The sequence below is a fragment of the Camelina sativa genome, chromosome 11, assembly GCF_030686135.1.
Source record: "Camelina sativa cultivar CO46 ecotype springtype chromosome 11, ASM3068613v1".
NCBI classification, from domain to species: domain Eukaryota; kingdom Viridiplantae; phylum Streptophyta; class Magnoliopsida; order Brassicales; family Brassicaceae; genus Camelina; species Camelina sativa.
In genome coordinates, this window is record NC_141890.1 from 29,688,326 (window position 1) to 29,704,788 (window position 16,463).

General features: G+C 36.6%; 1 protein-coding gene across 10 annotated transcripts; it reads right to left on the reverse strand.

The window, feature by feature from the left end:
- Positions 1–11,466: 11,466 nt before the first annotated feature.
- On the reverse strand, positions 11,467–13,735 carry LOC104724389 (dnaJ protein ERDJ2A). Of its 10 annotated transcripts, none has more exons than XR_757646.3 (8): positions 13,277–13,735; positions 12,997–13,177; positions 12,859–12,906; positions 12,636–12,783; positions 12,498–12,513; positions 12,283–12,404; positions 11,823–11,921; positions 11,467–11,745 (listed from the first exon to the last, which is right to left on the reverse strand). XR_757646.3 is itself a non-coding variant. In XM_087470821.1 (7 exons), exons 4-7 carry the CDS (start codon positions 12,566–12,568, stop codon positions 11,740–11,742), a joined length of 366 nt encoding a protein of 121 aa, XP_087326947.1. In that variant the 5' UTR covers positions 12,569–12,783; positions 12,859–12,906; positions 12,997–13,177; positions 13,277–13,712; the 3' UTR covers positions 11,467–11,739. The 10 variants fall into 10 exon arrangements, 3 of the variants coding, with proteins under 3 accessions (XP_087326947.1, XP_087326948.1, XP_010441169.1); XR_757643.3 differs by having other exon boundaries at positions 11,823–11,994; XR_015570311.1 differs by having other exon boundaries at positions 11,823–11,989; positions 13,277–13,725.
- Positions 13,736–16,463: the final 2,728 nt, after the last annotated feature.

Genomic DNA, 16,463 nt, shown 5'->3' on the forward strand with positions numbered 1-16,463 from the left:
GCTACATAAGCATAACTATGATGTGATTTTGAATATGGGACAGAGGTGGATATTGAAATATTTTTTGGTTTTGGGTTTGAGCCGGATTATGTTTCAGAGAATTTCATTACGAGATTTATTTGGTATGTTTTGGCCTTTTGCGATCCTAGAATTTTTTATTATTTAAATATTATATTTTTTTTAATGTTGACAAATCATGTTGTTAAGACAAATAAAAAATAAAAAATGATAATCAGTCAACACACGGTTTGATTTTTTATTATTATTATTGCAAATTACTTATAAAAATTATCTTTAAAATAATTAAATAAAAACAAAATAAAAAATAATCCAATACATAAGGGAATGAATTTTTTCAAACTCAGGAGCCGCAGATTTTGATATGATACTTTTCGGTACTTGGGGATTATCGAATTAAGGTTAGTTTTTATGTCCACTCTTTTTTCTAGCGCTAACGTAAAAGACAGGGCAAATGAGAGTTGTCTTCAACTCTTCAAGTAGACTATGTAGATACTTAGGATGTAGGATTAGTTTAATTGGAAAAAGATCTAGTTGCTCCGAGATGGAGAAATGAGCGGATGGACTAGAATTCGCACAATTTTTTATGCGTAATGAAGAACATAATAGTGAGAAACTTTTTGATGTCAGTTTAAATCTCTTTCAGTATTGTAGATGTATGTGGGTGTGAGATCGAGAATTCATTCCACTAGCCCATCCTCTTTTACTATATGGAATACATATTCTTTGACCGATTGTCAAATAGTTGAGGCCGTCAACTAAATCATGTTTTTGACATATGGAACATAACATTAGTATTCCTGGCTTGGCAAGATAGCTAATCATGTGAACACATCACATTCATCGAAGTAAAGCATGTATTTCATGATTAAATAAGGCACAAGTGTCTTGTGACATCCAATGGTTGAGCTAAGAAATCAGTTCATCAATGTCAAAAAAAATTTCAAGGGATCAATTGAGTTATTAATTTTTTTATAAGAGCCAATTGTGAAAATGCAGCATTTAAACAAGTGGATGAACTATTTCAAAAGGACAGAGCACTTCTACAAGAACAGAGTATTAAGATATCTATGTCAGCTATTAGTAAGAAAGGATCCAGAAGCAGGAGATTTCACGAAGGCTTAGAAGACACTCAATGCTTCTAGAAGATCAAAGTGCTTCATGTTTACATTAGGAATGTAACCATGAAGAAAGAGGAAAATTTCCTTAACTTTAAAGAAAAAGGAAATTGTCCAATTCCTATTAGAAATAGAATAGGCAGTTTGCTTGTTGTATAGCGTAGTCCTAGTTCCATAAATAGGGTGTGAAGGCTGATTGTAAGCTTCAACACAAACAAGAAAAGTTTACCTAGCCGATAAGTTTTAGCTTATAAATAAAGAAGAGCTAAGAAGAACTTAAAGAGGGTTGTGAGGTTTCTCTAGGGTTCTAAGATTTGGTGAATAGTCTTAGAAAGAGAGCTTTGAGAGATTAGAAAATTGTTTAGAATAAACTTGTAAACAGATTTTCTATTAATCAAAGGAGAGTTCAAAGAAATCTCTATCTTATTGTTTTGATCATTCATAATATATTAGTTCTCACACTTTCAATTGGTATCAGAGCGGCATTTGTTCATAATACTACAAGTGATATTCTGCGGACAAGATGGAGAGCTACGAAGATCTGATCAACAACAATAAGGTTGTGTTGGATGATGGAAACTATGGTTTTTGGAAATCGTGGATAAAATCGATAATAGGAGGAATTGATCGTCTCGCCTGGAAGACTGCCCTAGAACAGTGGGAGGAACCGACAATCAAAGATGTAACAGGGAAACAAATACCAAAAACTGAGGCAGACTGGACGGATGAAGAACAAAAGAGATCAAAGTAAAATTCCAGAGCATTAAGTGCTATTCATTGTAGTGTTTGGCAGAAAGCAGTTTGAATTAATTCAGGGATGTGAAACTACTAAAGAAGCATGGGATATTCTTCAAGTTCATTACGAAGGAACAACGAAAGTGCAGAGCTCAAGGAAAGATATGCTAGCTTCTAGATTCGAGAATCTAAGGATGGTGGACCATAAATCAATTTCAGACTTTAGTTCAAGGATTAGAAGATAGTCAAGAAGTTTCTTAGATGTCTTCCCTCAAGGTTCATGGCATGCAAAACAGCCGTCACTGTATCTCAAAATATTGATAGTCTCAGTTATGTCGAGGTGGTTGGAATGCTACAAGCACAAGAGATGGAGCTTAACGGTGTTAAGAAACCGAAGAGGATATCATTAACAGTTAGTAGAGACGCATCTGATCAAGGAGAGGAAAATGTTGTGAGTTTATTGGTGAGGAGATTTGATCGAGCATTAAAAAAGATAGAACAGGGTCAAGGACAAAGGAAGACCGGTTCATTCAAAAAAACTAGTGAAGACAAGAAAGCTGATATGCAGTGTCATGAATGTAAAGAGTTTGGACATTTTATTCGTGAGTGTCCAACAATCAAGCTACGAGAGGCAAAGTGCACAATTTGCAGAGGCACAGGACATACACATGACGAGTGTGTGAATAATCCTAAAACCAAGAAAGAAAAATCTATGATGAACATTGAGGACGAATCAGATGATAACAGTAGTAGTGATTAAGAGCTCATAAATCTAGTGGCTATGGTGGGAATTATTGAATTTGAGAACGGAGAAGAGGTAATTGACTCAGAATCAGAAGATGAAGAAGTTCTCGATATTTTTCAAAGCTACAAGGAAGTACGAGAGACACTTATTGCTCTAAGAAAGGAAAATCAAGGATTGATCAAAGAAAAGCTTCATCTTGAGACAGTAATTGTATCTTTACAGAATGAGCTGGTGGATGAGAAGAAAATTGCTAAAGACTCGATAGATTTGATAAAGGAAAAGCTAGTCTTATCTGCAAAAGCAGACAAGCTTGAAGAAGAACTATGTAAAGAAAGAAAAAAATCTTCAGAATTGCAGTCTGAATTAGATCAACAACACAGAAAGATTCACATGTTTGCAGGTACAAAGCAACTTGACAAGAGTTTGAGCTATGGAAGAACTGAGAAAACTCATAGAGGTTTAGGTTTTACTGAAAACAGAGGAGTCAAACCACGGTTAACCAAATTTGTATCTGCCAGAGTATGTCATTCTGAGATAGAAACACCTAAAATTGTCTCTAATAAGTCCTTAAGCTGCTATTTTTGTGGAAAAATTGGGCACTACAAACGTTATTGCTACAAAGTTTGGGAAAATGCTTATAGCTTAAAGCGTCAAGGAAGATGCTTTTGGAAAGTTTGGATGAAGAAAGTTGATCTATATCAATAAGGAGCGATGCGAACTATTGGATCAGGATTTAGGTGCAATATGGCCATGATTACAAAAGAACAAGAAGACTCGGATCCTTGGTTCTTCGAAAGCGGGTGCTCAAGACATATGACTGGAACAAAAGGTAACTTACAATATATTAAGAAATTAATAGGTGGTAAAGTAACATTTGGAGATGGGAGTCATACAAGGTAAATGTGCAATACATGATACAGAGCTTCCACAACTTGTGAATGTTTATCTAGTTCAAGGGTTGCAAGCTAATATGATAAGTATTAGTCAACTCTGTGACGAAAGATTGTCAGTTTTATTCACGAAAGTAGATTGCAAAGCACTGGATGAATCAAGCAATATCAAGTTGTATGGTGTGAGATGAGGAAACAATTGTTACATGTGGGATAAACATTCAATCAAATGTTACAGTGCTAAAGGAAGTATTAACCTTCGACATCAACGACTTAGTCATATGAATATAAGGAACCTAACTATTCTTGTGAACAAATAGATAATTCGAGGAGTACCAAAGCTTAAAGGAGAAGACAATATGATTTGTGGACCTTGTAATCAGGAAAAACAAGTCAAGATTCAACAAAAAAGATTCCAGAGGTACAGTCAAAGTCAGTTTTAAATCTGGTTCATATGGATCTGATGGGACCAATGCAGGTTGAAAGCTTAGCAGGGAAGAAATATGTGTTTGTGCTAGTAGATGATTATTCCAGATACACTTATGTTCGCTTTATTCGTGAGAAGTCAGATACAGTTGACAGTTTCAAGATCTTAGCTCTACAGTTGCTTAATGAAAGAGGTGGAATCAAGAAAATACGAAGTGATCATGTTGGAGAAATTCAAAATGAGTCCATGAAGGAATTTTGTGAACAACATGAGATTGCACATCAATTCTCGACACCAAGAACTCCACAACAGAACATAGTGGTAAAAATAAATAACAGAACTCTTCTGGAAATGGCGAGAGCAATGATCCATTGAAACAAGGTTCCTAAGAAAATTTGGGCTGAAGGATTGAACACAACATGCTACATAGCTAACAGAGTCTATGTGCGAAGAGATACAACAAAGACTCCCTATGAATTATGGAAAGGAAAAACACCAAATCTGAGCTACTTTCATGTCTTTGGGTGTAAATGCTACACTTTGAATGACAAGGATTATCTTGGCAAATTTGATTCTAGAAGCGATGAACGCATGTTTCTTGGTTATGCTGATAGTAGTACAACAGACGTACAAGTCTTATTATGGAATCCGTTAATGTGGTTTTTGATGATCACTCTGTATCTATAGGAGATGATGATGATTCAGACAGTGATGCAGAGCAAGTACGTATTACTAAAGCACATAATGAAGATTCTGAATTAGACGCTTCTTTTTTGTTGCCTCTGATCCCGCGTCGGTTCTTAGGGGTTAGATACTTCCTTTGACTCTCTTTCTGCTATATAGCCAGGGCAGTTTCTCTTCTTATGTGATAGTCTAAAGCAGTACGTGCAATGGTTTTTTAGGTTTTTATATTCTAGCGTCACTAGAGCTCAGCTACCATCTAGGAATTCAACAATTGTTTCCTTTCTCCGAGGTTGTAGACCACCATTTATCATGACTTTGAGTTTGAGGGATGAGGTGGTAATCTCCATATCGATGATTTCACCTAAAGCTTCTCTGATTAGTTGTAGAATAGCTGGTTGCCATAAATGTTTTGGTAGTCCTTGAATCTCGATCCAGAAAGGCATTTGCAAAGAGAAAGATTATGAGATGATTGGTTCCCATCTCTGCAAGATTACCATCCATTGTTCATAGTGAGACAAGAGTTCTCAAACAAGGGGTAGCAGGTTGATACTAGGATTTTTGTGTGTCTATCCTAGCAAGTTCAATTAACCTTATGCAGTTGTACTACTTAAGGTGTCAATCCAGTTGGGAAAATTTACTAACAATTAAGATGCAATCAAGAAATCACAAGTCAAGCCAATTCAAAGAGAGTGTTTGTCTAACAGTCCTAGAATAATGACAATACAAAACGGAAATGAGTCACAGAACTAGAAACGAGAATGCATGACAAGAAGCGAAAATGAATAAAAACATAAACGAGTCTAAGCATGAACTAAAAAGCAAGAAACGAAACAGTCTCAGGAATGTAATAAAAATCAGAAAGAAAGAGTTCCTAAGGATGGGAGTAATTGATGTCGGTGGAGTATCCTAGTCTATAGAGTATTTAACATGCCACAAGCAAACCATCCCTAAACAATGAACATCACTTCTTAGCTAATCTAATCTCTTAACAGAAGCTACTCAAACTCAACCACTTCCAAACCTAGCTCTCGCTAGAGAAACATGATCAAACATGGCATGAAAAACAAGTTCATTTACGTCAACAAACATCCTAGACAATTAATCTCTTAGGCTAGGAACGTAAGTCTCTGGCACTAGTTGGTCAGTCATTTCATCGAACACCTTTTGGATGCGGAAATGTCTAAAACCCAGTTCCAATTGATCAGAGAAAAACTAGTATTTCTAACTCTAGTCCAGAAGGGAATCATACAATCAAAGCCTAAACACTCTACATCCTAAGATCCTCCACCTAATCTATCCCATCCTTAAGAACTACCACACTACTCAGATCCGAAAATCATCATCAAGGATGCAAACATAGAAAACATTGAAACAAGCATTATTAGGTAGATAAAAATAAGATGAACGACTTTGTAGAAGGAATACAATGCAAAAACTGAATAATCTCAAAGATATCGGAATACAAAGTCTCAGAACGTATTTGGTGGCTAGGTTAACCTTAAGGAAAAGAAAACAATAAGAGATAAAAGATAAGATGTCTCAGCAAAGACTTAACAAAATGTATATATATTAGTCCAACATGGAAAGCCCTAAAACTTAAAACGACAAGGTAAAGCGTCGGTTCGGTAATCTCCTGAAGCGTGTGAAACCAAACGTCTTTCTTCCTGACATGTGCGATCGAGTCCGTCCGCGTCGAATGGAATGCAATGTCATCATGGCTCGGACGGACGCTGGGGAGCATGGCTCGGACGGACGCGCTGGGGAGCATGGCTCGGATGGACACGCTGGGGAGCATGGCTCGGACGGATCCGCTGGGGAGCATGGCTCGGACGGATGCGCTGGGGAGCATGGCTCGGATGGACGCGCTGGGGAGCATGGCTCGGACGGACGCGCTGGGGAGCATGGCTCGGACGGATGCGCTGGGAAGCATGGCTCAGACGGATGTGCTTCCAACGTCTCCTCAATACCTAAAATACTCCAAAATGCACAATGTATGCAAGGATGATGCAAGAACTACCTAGACATGCAAAATGCAAAGAAAAGACTAGAAAATGATGCAAACCAATGAGTTATCCTAGCTAAATGAATGATAAATATATGTTAAGAAGAGACAAAATATAGACATATCACAGGACTAGGGTTTGGGTTACTCACAGGGTGGTGAGATTTTTAGTAATGGATTAAGACTTAAACATGATTAAACGAGCAGAAAAAACAGGTTGTTAGCGGAGGAGGGGAATAGCCTTACCAAAATTTAGAATTGGAAAGTTGAGGCCGGTGTTTTGTGGAGGGGGAGCTGCCAGAAGAACGTGAGTATCCAGCGATATTGTGCAACATTCAAACGGACCGCGTGATAATACTTCTTTTAGGACGAAAGAGTAGGTGAAATCCGTTTTTTTTTTTAAACTCCATGCTTCTTTCGGTTGACCTAGGAACTCGTGCTTGGAAGAAAAAATAACCTCTCTCAGCAAGTGACATTCTCTAACGCATTGTCCTTACAAGCTCTTATGTACTGTTTTTTTACCCAATTGGCGAAGGAATTAGTCAAAAAATATATCTTCTTTTCTACTCTCATTTTGTATCCAAGAGATATAAGCTCCTACGACCTTCTTATTGATATGTATTCACATATACCATATTTTATGTATTGCTTTAGAAAATTATCACAACCCAAACATACTACAAATTTTAAAAATATAAAAGGTACTAAATTAGTACCATTCTATTAACTTAAGAAGATTTTTTTTGTTTTGCTAATCTACGTATCATGAAAATTTTGAAATAAAAATAAGAAAAAACTAAAATTTAATATTTTGGTATTTATTTAAAATTGTTGTATCTGTTTGGTTCATATGAGATAATTTGGTCTGAATTATAAACTGATTTTATATTAAGGTGTGACCCATACAAGATCCAAGTTTTGTATATTGCAAAAGTAAACCAATATATGCACTAGGGTTTCAATATATATAAAAGGAAAGGTAGGATTGAAGAAACATGTATAATGTATGTAGAACAGTAGAAGGCTAAAGCTGCAGAGCGCAGTGCAAGACACAGCACATGGCGCAGGGTTGAGAGCATGCAGTAGTGCGCAAAACCACTTGAAAGGAGCAAAATCTAGGGCTAGGACTGAGGGCGCCGAACATAATCTAGTATAGGTTTAAGTTGCCTCCATGGTACTTTGATGAGAGACAAACAATGGAACTGTTTCCTTGGAGATTCTGGAGGTGTTTAAGTAGTAATACATGGAAGGGAGAGTTGAACCATAGATATAGAGAGAGGAAGAACTTTCTTACATGTCTAGCACGTGTCTGAACATTTCTAACAAAAATATTTACAACACAAATCATCTTATAGACATCAATGCTAAAATTCATAAAGCATATTTAACATTTCAAATCCAAAAAAAAAAATTTACAAAAAGAAAATTTTTACCATTAAAAACTTACTTAAATGTCTAGCACGTGTCTGAAAATTTCGAGAAAAACTTACTTAAATGTCTAGCACGTGTCTGAAAAAAATTCCTAACAAACCATAATGATTTCAAGATTCTCATTTCTTCCAACTCATAAGTAAAAATGACTATTTTATCCTTGAACAATTAATTTGACTATTACTTTAAAAATCCTAAATTATAAGAGTAGCCTAATTGACGAATTTTATTTATTGCATGTAAATATTTTTTGGTTGCATTATAGCTACAAAAAAATACACTTTCAATGAAGTATTTTTTTTACATTTATGTATAGTTTCCGTTCAATGTTTTTTCTTATTATCTCTTTTCGTCCTTTTGTATTTCTGATCTCAACCAAAATATTTCTTGATCTCATATCTAGAACTAATCAACTTTTCGATTGTCTTAAAGTTCGAGTTGGTGTTGAAAATGGGGTTGCCGATGAACATCTATGATTAAATTTCATTAACTCTCACTGATTTCATATTGATGATATATCTTATGAACAAAAAGATCATTTCAAATCTCTTGTTGATAGTTTAACTCTTTCTTCTGGTAATGGATGGGCTCAACCTTCTCCTTTGACTGTTGTTCCTAACATCTATCACCAAAATATTATTTCCATCGATTCCAAACAAAAATTCTGATCATCAAAATCATTTATTTCCCAAATTTCCTTCAACTGAAATGTCCTTAAAATATCCATCTATGGGTAACCCTTCCTACTCAAACACCGATGGTTTTGAGGAATCTCAAAATAACATAACTAGCGACCTAAAATTCCCACTGAAAGAAATTGAAACCTAAAATTATGAATAGGAGAGTCAACCTCCAAATTTTTCGTCTCACTTATCATCATTGTGGGGTTGTTAGGCATATTAGGCCAAAGTGTTACATTTTTTTGAGGGAGATAAATCAAATGGAGAAGGTTTATGATGTGAGATTTCATGTTCCAACATGTTATCATTATGAATTTTAAGGACATACTAAACGTAACTGTTTCAGATGCATTCGAGAATTCAGTCATGAAGGTATAATGTGCAAGAAGATTTGTATTAGGAAAGATGATTTGTGTGGAGATGGTGCAATAGGCTATTGATCTCGTTTTGAAAAGCGGGAAAAATTTTCAAGTGTTTTGACCATGTTTTGACTCAAGTAAGGGGAGAATGATGATGTTCTTGGTGATATTGTTTTGGAGCTATAATTGTTGAGTTCACAACCATTTGTCAAAAAGGGGAGAATGAAGATGTAATTGTTTTTCTGATGCACCTTCTGTGTGACACAAGAAGTTATACAAGATGTTGATGTTTTGTGTATGTGTCTAGTTTCTAGAAAGTTTCTGAAGACAAGACAAGAGATGGTTTGGAGGATGAATCAATTGGAAAAAGGACTATTTTATATTTAATAAAATTGGAGTTTGACAAGGAAAAGAAAAAGAGTAAAAAAGAAAAAAAAACTTTTCTTTATGGAATTTGGAAAATTTCTCTTATGTGATTAGGAAATCATAATGATTATATAAGGAGGTGTAGAGGTAAGAAAGCTAAGGCACAAAGAAAAATCTTAAAGAGCTTTTGGAAAGTTTGTGTGATGAAGTATCACGGTGTAGTGCTTAAAAAGCGTATATTTCAAAAATAATCGAAAACCAACCTACAAATTTACAAAAGAAAAATGTATAGTTGTTATATTATTTTGTATGTGTAATCAAGTGTGTTTGTGCGTTGCCGTTAACGTACTCGTTAGAATTGAAGTCTAGGCTAACGGAAAGTTTTGAAACAACCCGATCCGGTTTTTTACTTAATAAAATAATAACTAGTGATTTCATACTCACTAACAGCCTAACCCAATCAATACAACCAGCGGATAACAACCAATATCATTTATCTAATAATAACTAAATGAATCACAACATTATATCAATGCTAATAATGTAACTAAAGTCATAGAACCAGCAACCTAAGATTCGTTCTAGACAATATTATTCATTTCTATCAACCTAACAGAAGCATAAAACACACAACCGAGCAGCTAGAAAATCCTCCTCTTCATTGCATTGATTCCACCATCACACTTTACCTTTACCTACACCAAAAATAACAATTGAGATGCATGAGTATTATCACAAATACTCAGTAAGGCAATCTCCCATCTATTCGGCTATACACACAAACAATAAGATCTCCACAATCAACAAACAACAAAATAAACCAGGAAACACACCAAAGGAAACAAAGCATCAGCCGCCTGCTGGTGTCAGTTGACACTAGCCACCTCGTGTTGACCGACACCCAACTGGTGTCGACGGATGATGTGTCTGTGTTTTATAGAGTTTAACTATTGTTGTTACATTTGTTTTGAGTCTTTTATTGAGTCAAAGAGTGCTTTTAGAGTCTTTTTAGTCCTTTGTGAATTTTTGTAGGTGTTAGGTAGCTTTGGAGGGAAATTGGACGTTTTAAGATGAAAATATGCATTTGGAGCTAAAAGACGAGTTGAAGTGTCAGAAGTTTGGCCTCATACGAAGAATTTTCCACCGTTAGATCCTTATCAATTTTGGACACAAGCTTCATGAAGATGTCATCGGTTATTTCCATGTGGGTTGTTGAAGATCCAACTGTGCGATCAATAGTTATGAGCAATACGGTGAAGACTGATCAGTCTGCCGAGCAGATGGAACAGACGCAGAAGAAGCATCCATGATCGACCGGTCCAAAAAAGGATTGCTCCGGTACGATCAAACTATTTTGTACTGGTAGATCCTGGGACCAGTCGATCAAACTCTTTTTGGACCGGTCGAATCAAAATCTTTTGATCGCACTAAAGCAATCCTCCATAATCGCACTGTTAGATCAAACTCTTTTTGGACCGGTCAAACAAACTTTTTTTGAACCGGTCGATCAAAATCTTTTGATACTAGCTTGGTGTCGATCGAAACTCACTGCAGAATCCCAAAAATGGAACACGGGTGTTGGTATGCTCATATTGTAATACGCTAATGGTACTAACAGTCTTGCATGTTGTACTACTTTAGGGGTCGACACTACAAGAAATATGCGTATTCTTAACACACGATAAACACTATAATAACGTTTTGATAGCGATTTCGTAAACGCTGTTTTTGTCGGTACCATCTTAGAGGGGTCACAAACAATAGCGTTTTTTTCCTATGCTATTAATTCTTTCTCTATAATAGTACTATGTTATAGTTATATTAAGATTATTAGTAGCGGTTTTTATTTGCTATATTACAATAAATTCTAGCAAAATATTTGTATTATAGTTTTGTCAACTGTAGCTATATTTATTATTGTTATAATATATTTTCAAGGCAGCCAAATTTTGCTTAATATCTATGATTTATTTATATTATTATTTATCTACAGCTTTTGCAAAAAATTCAATATATAAGAAAAACTTTATAAAATGAAATACCGTACATATACATTTTAAACATTTCAACCACAATACACTACATATATTACAAGTCTCAAACCAAGTCTTAACCTAACATTACAAGTGCCAGAATCAACAAAAACATGAACCTAGAGACTTTTCTAGACCTTCAACAACTCCTCAAAGAGGCGAGGTGCAAGCTCTAGCACACGCATGAAATCGCCCTGAAGGGCTGGAGACAAGACTCTTGATTCACGAGTTAGCTGGGCATGTATCAACAACTACGTCTATATATAAAACATAGGAAGTGAGTATTTCAGTTTATTAAATATCTAGGTTACGGTTGCGTTAATTTGAAATTCACCTTCACTACGGCAGGATGCTGTTTCCAAAACTTAGCTTGATCTTGCTTCATGTTCTTCAGATCCAAATTTAGCTCACTCCTAACACACATAAAGAGCTTCTGCAAAGGTTTATCATCAGTTCTACGAACTAGAATCTCCATAGCTGCCTTGGTGAAAACTTCCATAACTTTGCTAAAGAACAAAGATTTTAAAACATGTCATACAAACAAACAAAAAATCGATTTGCCATGCACCTATAGCATCACTCGGATGTATATGGGTATGAGTGAATATACGTAGGGGCCAAAGAGGGTTTCATTAGATAATAATATGAACTCCACAAATTATTTCTTGGCCTCCGCAGAGTTCATCAATACACAGATGAATCAACAATATGAAAATAGAAGAAACACTATCAGGAGTAAGAGTTGCAACCATAATGAAGAAAAGAAAAAAGGCGAGAACAGAAAGTAATTTGACCTGGATCTGGATTTTTTGTCGGGATGGTATTGAATGGAGAGCCTTCTATATGCTTTCTTAATTTCAAAATCGGTAACTCCAAGTTCCAGTCCAAGAATACTGAATGGGTCAATAACTTGAGTCTGTAGCAGCCAATAAGGTAAATGAGAAAGTGGATACAGAGGGAGAAAAAGACAAGAGAGCAGCAGGTAATGAGATTGAGGAGAATAAATTACCTGCTGCTTTTGCTGTCTAAGTAAAAAACACCATGGAAACCAAAAACAAGAACCCATATAAGAAACACCATGGAAACAAACAAAGTCTTCCTCAGATCCTCACCGGCAAACCATAAATAAACCCAAAGAACTTTATACCTTTATTACTTGGCCGTCAAATCAGATGAGAGTAGAAGAAACACCATGGAAACAAACAAAGTCCTCCTCAAATCCTCACCAGCAAAGACACCAAAACGACACCGGCACCACATCAACGATTCTAATTACCATCATTAGTTTCTTAAATCTGAAGTAACAGCCAAAGTTCAAAATATAAATCCCACATATATCAATCTTAAAATCCAAGTTAAACGCTTCATACCTGTACATAGGGAGTTGGACACAATATACCTGAGCAGCAACGTGATCCCTTTAAGAAAACACAGTGGTAATATCAAGTAACCTTTGATTGATTAAGCCAGATATGAATAGATAAAGAGGAGAGAAAGAAGAACGAAACCAGGAGCTGCAAGGCATTGATGACTGCCTCCATTTGAGAAGAGGCAGCTGCTTTCACGCTAGGCCCGATATCTGGAGAAGTGTCGACTTTTTGATTGTGATTTTTTTGCCTTTAGCGAAGCCTTAACGAGAATCTCTGCGGAAATCGAGCATGGACAAATCGAATTGGAAATCTCGGCTGCCTATCACCATCAGATTGGGAATATAATCGGAATGCTAGATCTTAAAGTCAAATCAACCAAAATTAAATAAAAACCCTAGATCCCCTTTCATAAACTTACTCGGCAAGATTAATAGAAAGAGACGCCTCCGCCATGCCTTGAAGAGTCACGAGATCTTCATCTGTCGCACCGTACCTTTCCCCTCCATCTTCATCTGTCGCACCGTACCTGGTCGATCGTACCCACCCTTTATCACCGTCGTCGACAAGCTCAAACACTTCATCGCAGCTTCAATTCGTTCTCTCTCATCTCACTTATGACTTCTTAGCCAAAATCTTAGCTTCTCGCTACTCTTAACCCTAGGGAGAAAGAAGAAGAAGATGTGAAGGAGATGAAGAAGAGAAGAAGAAGAGAAAATAAGATTTAGATTTTTTTAGGGTTCTCCATGGATTTTGAAAGAGAAATTTTTTTTTTTTCTTTTGTTCTTTTCGAGTCTACAATTTCTAAGTAAAGTGGGGAAAGACTGATTTTTAGTCAATTTTTAGTAAGTGTTGGCGGAAAGAGTGATTTTTGGTTCCCGCTTCTTTATTTTGGGGTGTAGCGTTTTATAAGTGTTATTATATATATTTATTTTAAAATTTTTATCAGCGATAGCATTTGCGAAATCTACGCTATGTTTTTGTGCTATCAATACTTATATTTCTTGTAGTGCGAATCCACAGAGACTCTAGATGCACAAAATAGACTTAATAATCTTTCAATTATGCTAAACAGAAATAATAATTTAAATATCAATACAATAACGTAATTAAAGTTTTAAAAATTAAATAGAATAAAAGTTAGGCCTAGGGAATGATCTCATAAAATTATGGAATATCAAATCAATCAATCAAACAAGATTCAATCAATTAAAAACCGTTCTTGAACTGCAAACTCAATTGTAAAATAAATCAGTTCTCACTACAAATATTATCTAAGTTTAAAACCAGAAAATCCAAATATCTTTGTAAAATTCAAGTTAAAAAGCAGCTTTTGAAAACAAGTTTAGTTTGTTTACAAATTTACAAAATCAAATCTCTTTGTAAAAAGTACTTTTGCTCATCAAAGGTTTTTTTCAGGAATCAATTCTATTCTCATATCAATTATTTTTCCTAGGTTATTAATTCTAGGTGATCAATCAAGAATTAGTATGAAGAGCAACCAAAGATCAAGAACACAAAAAAAATATAAATCCAGAGAAATCAACAGATCTAATAAACCATAAAATCCCTAATGAGAATCTCTAACCCTAACAAGTGAATTACTCAAGTATCATTGCAAAAACACAAATCAAAATCTGAATAAATTGCATTAAAAAATAGAATAGTAAAGTAAAGGAGTTCGAAATCTCTCTCGGCAGGGTTGAGTTCTGACTTGTCTCTCCAAAAGCTCTTTAAAAATCTCTCTCTCAAAAGTTTACATGTGACAACCCGTCCTGCGGACCCCACTAGTCCCCCCCGTCAGCCGCTCCAGCGGACCCCAAGCTGGCCGTGCAGGGCATCGATCTTAACCCCTCACCGTGGAATGGAACTACTCATCCAAATCCACTAGTAGTGACAACTTGTCTTGTGGGAAGGTTGTTAAAGGGTGGGGACCAAGGTTCGAGGAACGCCTGGCGCACCAATAACTTACTGGTGGATTTGGATGAGTAGTTTCAATCCATGGTGAGGGGTTAGGATCGATGCCCTGCAGGGCCAGCTTGGGGTCCGTTGGGGCGGCTAGCCGGGCGGGGGAGGGGGGGGCTAGTGGGGTCTGAGGGACGGGTTGTCACATAAAAATTGTTCCTCGAACCCTGGTCCCCACCCTCTAACAACCTTCCCACAGGACAAGCTGTCACCAATTGATAAGCTTAAGGATTTCTAAGACCCTAAAATCTTATATATCTAAGACACGTCAGTGACTCAATATTGCAAATAGGAAAAACTTTGGGGCAACTTTGCAAAACTTCAGACTTGAGAAACTCGGACTTGTATTGCATTGCATAGTGCGTAGATCGATGCCAACATCTACATCGATCAATGCAGTCTTCTAAACTCATATCCAAGCTTCAGTCTCTGATACAAGACTTGGTGGTGAGACTTGTTCCGGGATAGAGATGACGGCTTCACAAGCTGGCGGTCACTTCTCTCTTGTGAAGGAAAGATGGTCGATGATGTAGATCTGACACGATGGCGGTCGCTTCTCTCGTGTGGGATCGGTAAAGGGAAGTGTTGGCGTAGCGAAGTACACCACAGAGATATGATTGGTCTCTCATACAGTACACGAACTTAGCCTTGTGGAATCTCACACACAAGACAAAGAACAAGCTTATTCTCTTAAGAGCACTTAAAGAGAAAAAGTAAGAAAATTCAGCGTTTTATTAATATTAAAGGTGAAAAATCATACAACTACTGCAGGGGGACATTATAAGAGTCCTTCAGCTAGCCCTAAGGCCGAAAATAAATGCAAAATAATGCAACAAAGGAAAGCAAATAAAATCAAACACAAAACCATTGTTTTTGGAAAGTAAATAAACTAATTAAAGAAAATACTAAAGTAGACTTGATCTCTCTTGATGAGCATGCCTTCTAGCCGTTGTTGGGGTTGGTGGAACCTGCAAGGATCAAAAATATTGAATAGAACTTACCTGGATGCGATCTATGCCCAATAGATGTTCTCTGAACCACTTCTTGTACTACTCGATGAACTACTTCAGGAGTCTTGTCTTGTATTTGTTTGTTGGCTTGTTTCTTGAAGTAGGGGTCTTCCTGGAGTTCCTCTAGAGTATCTTGATCAGTCTCTTGATGCTCGTCCATCTCCTCTATGTCTTGGTCTTGATCTTCACTATCTTGATCGCTTTCAGAGGTGTAGCTTGTATCAGATGTCTCTTGCAGCTCCAATGTCTTCTCTTGGCTTCTTGAAGTTCCTTGACCTGCCAAAAGAGGTTTCATACCTGGGTAACTGGGTTGATCAAGGCTCATTTGGGTGAAGGCTTCAGCAAGCTCTTCCTCGGCAATGTGATCATACATGTTGTGGCAGCATGATGGTGGTACAGACCAGTTGACGTCCTTCAGCTCTAGGGAGCTTACGATGTCTTGAACGGCTAGGTTAAACCTCTTCCTTACCTGTTTAGCCTTTGATCGTGTCATAGGGCCTTCTCGTACTTCTAGTATAGGATCTGGTTCAATGGTATGGGTTATAGGATTGATGTCCGCATCAGTCTCAATGCTCGAATGTGCTCCAAATCCACCTATTTTACTCCATTATGCTCCAGTCCATGCCAATAGGT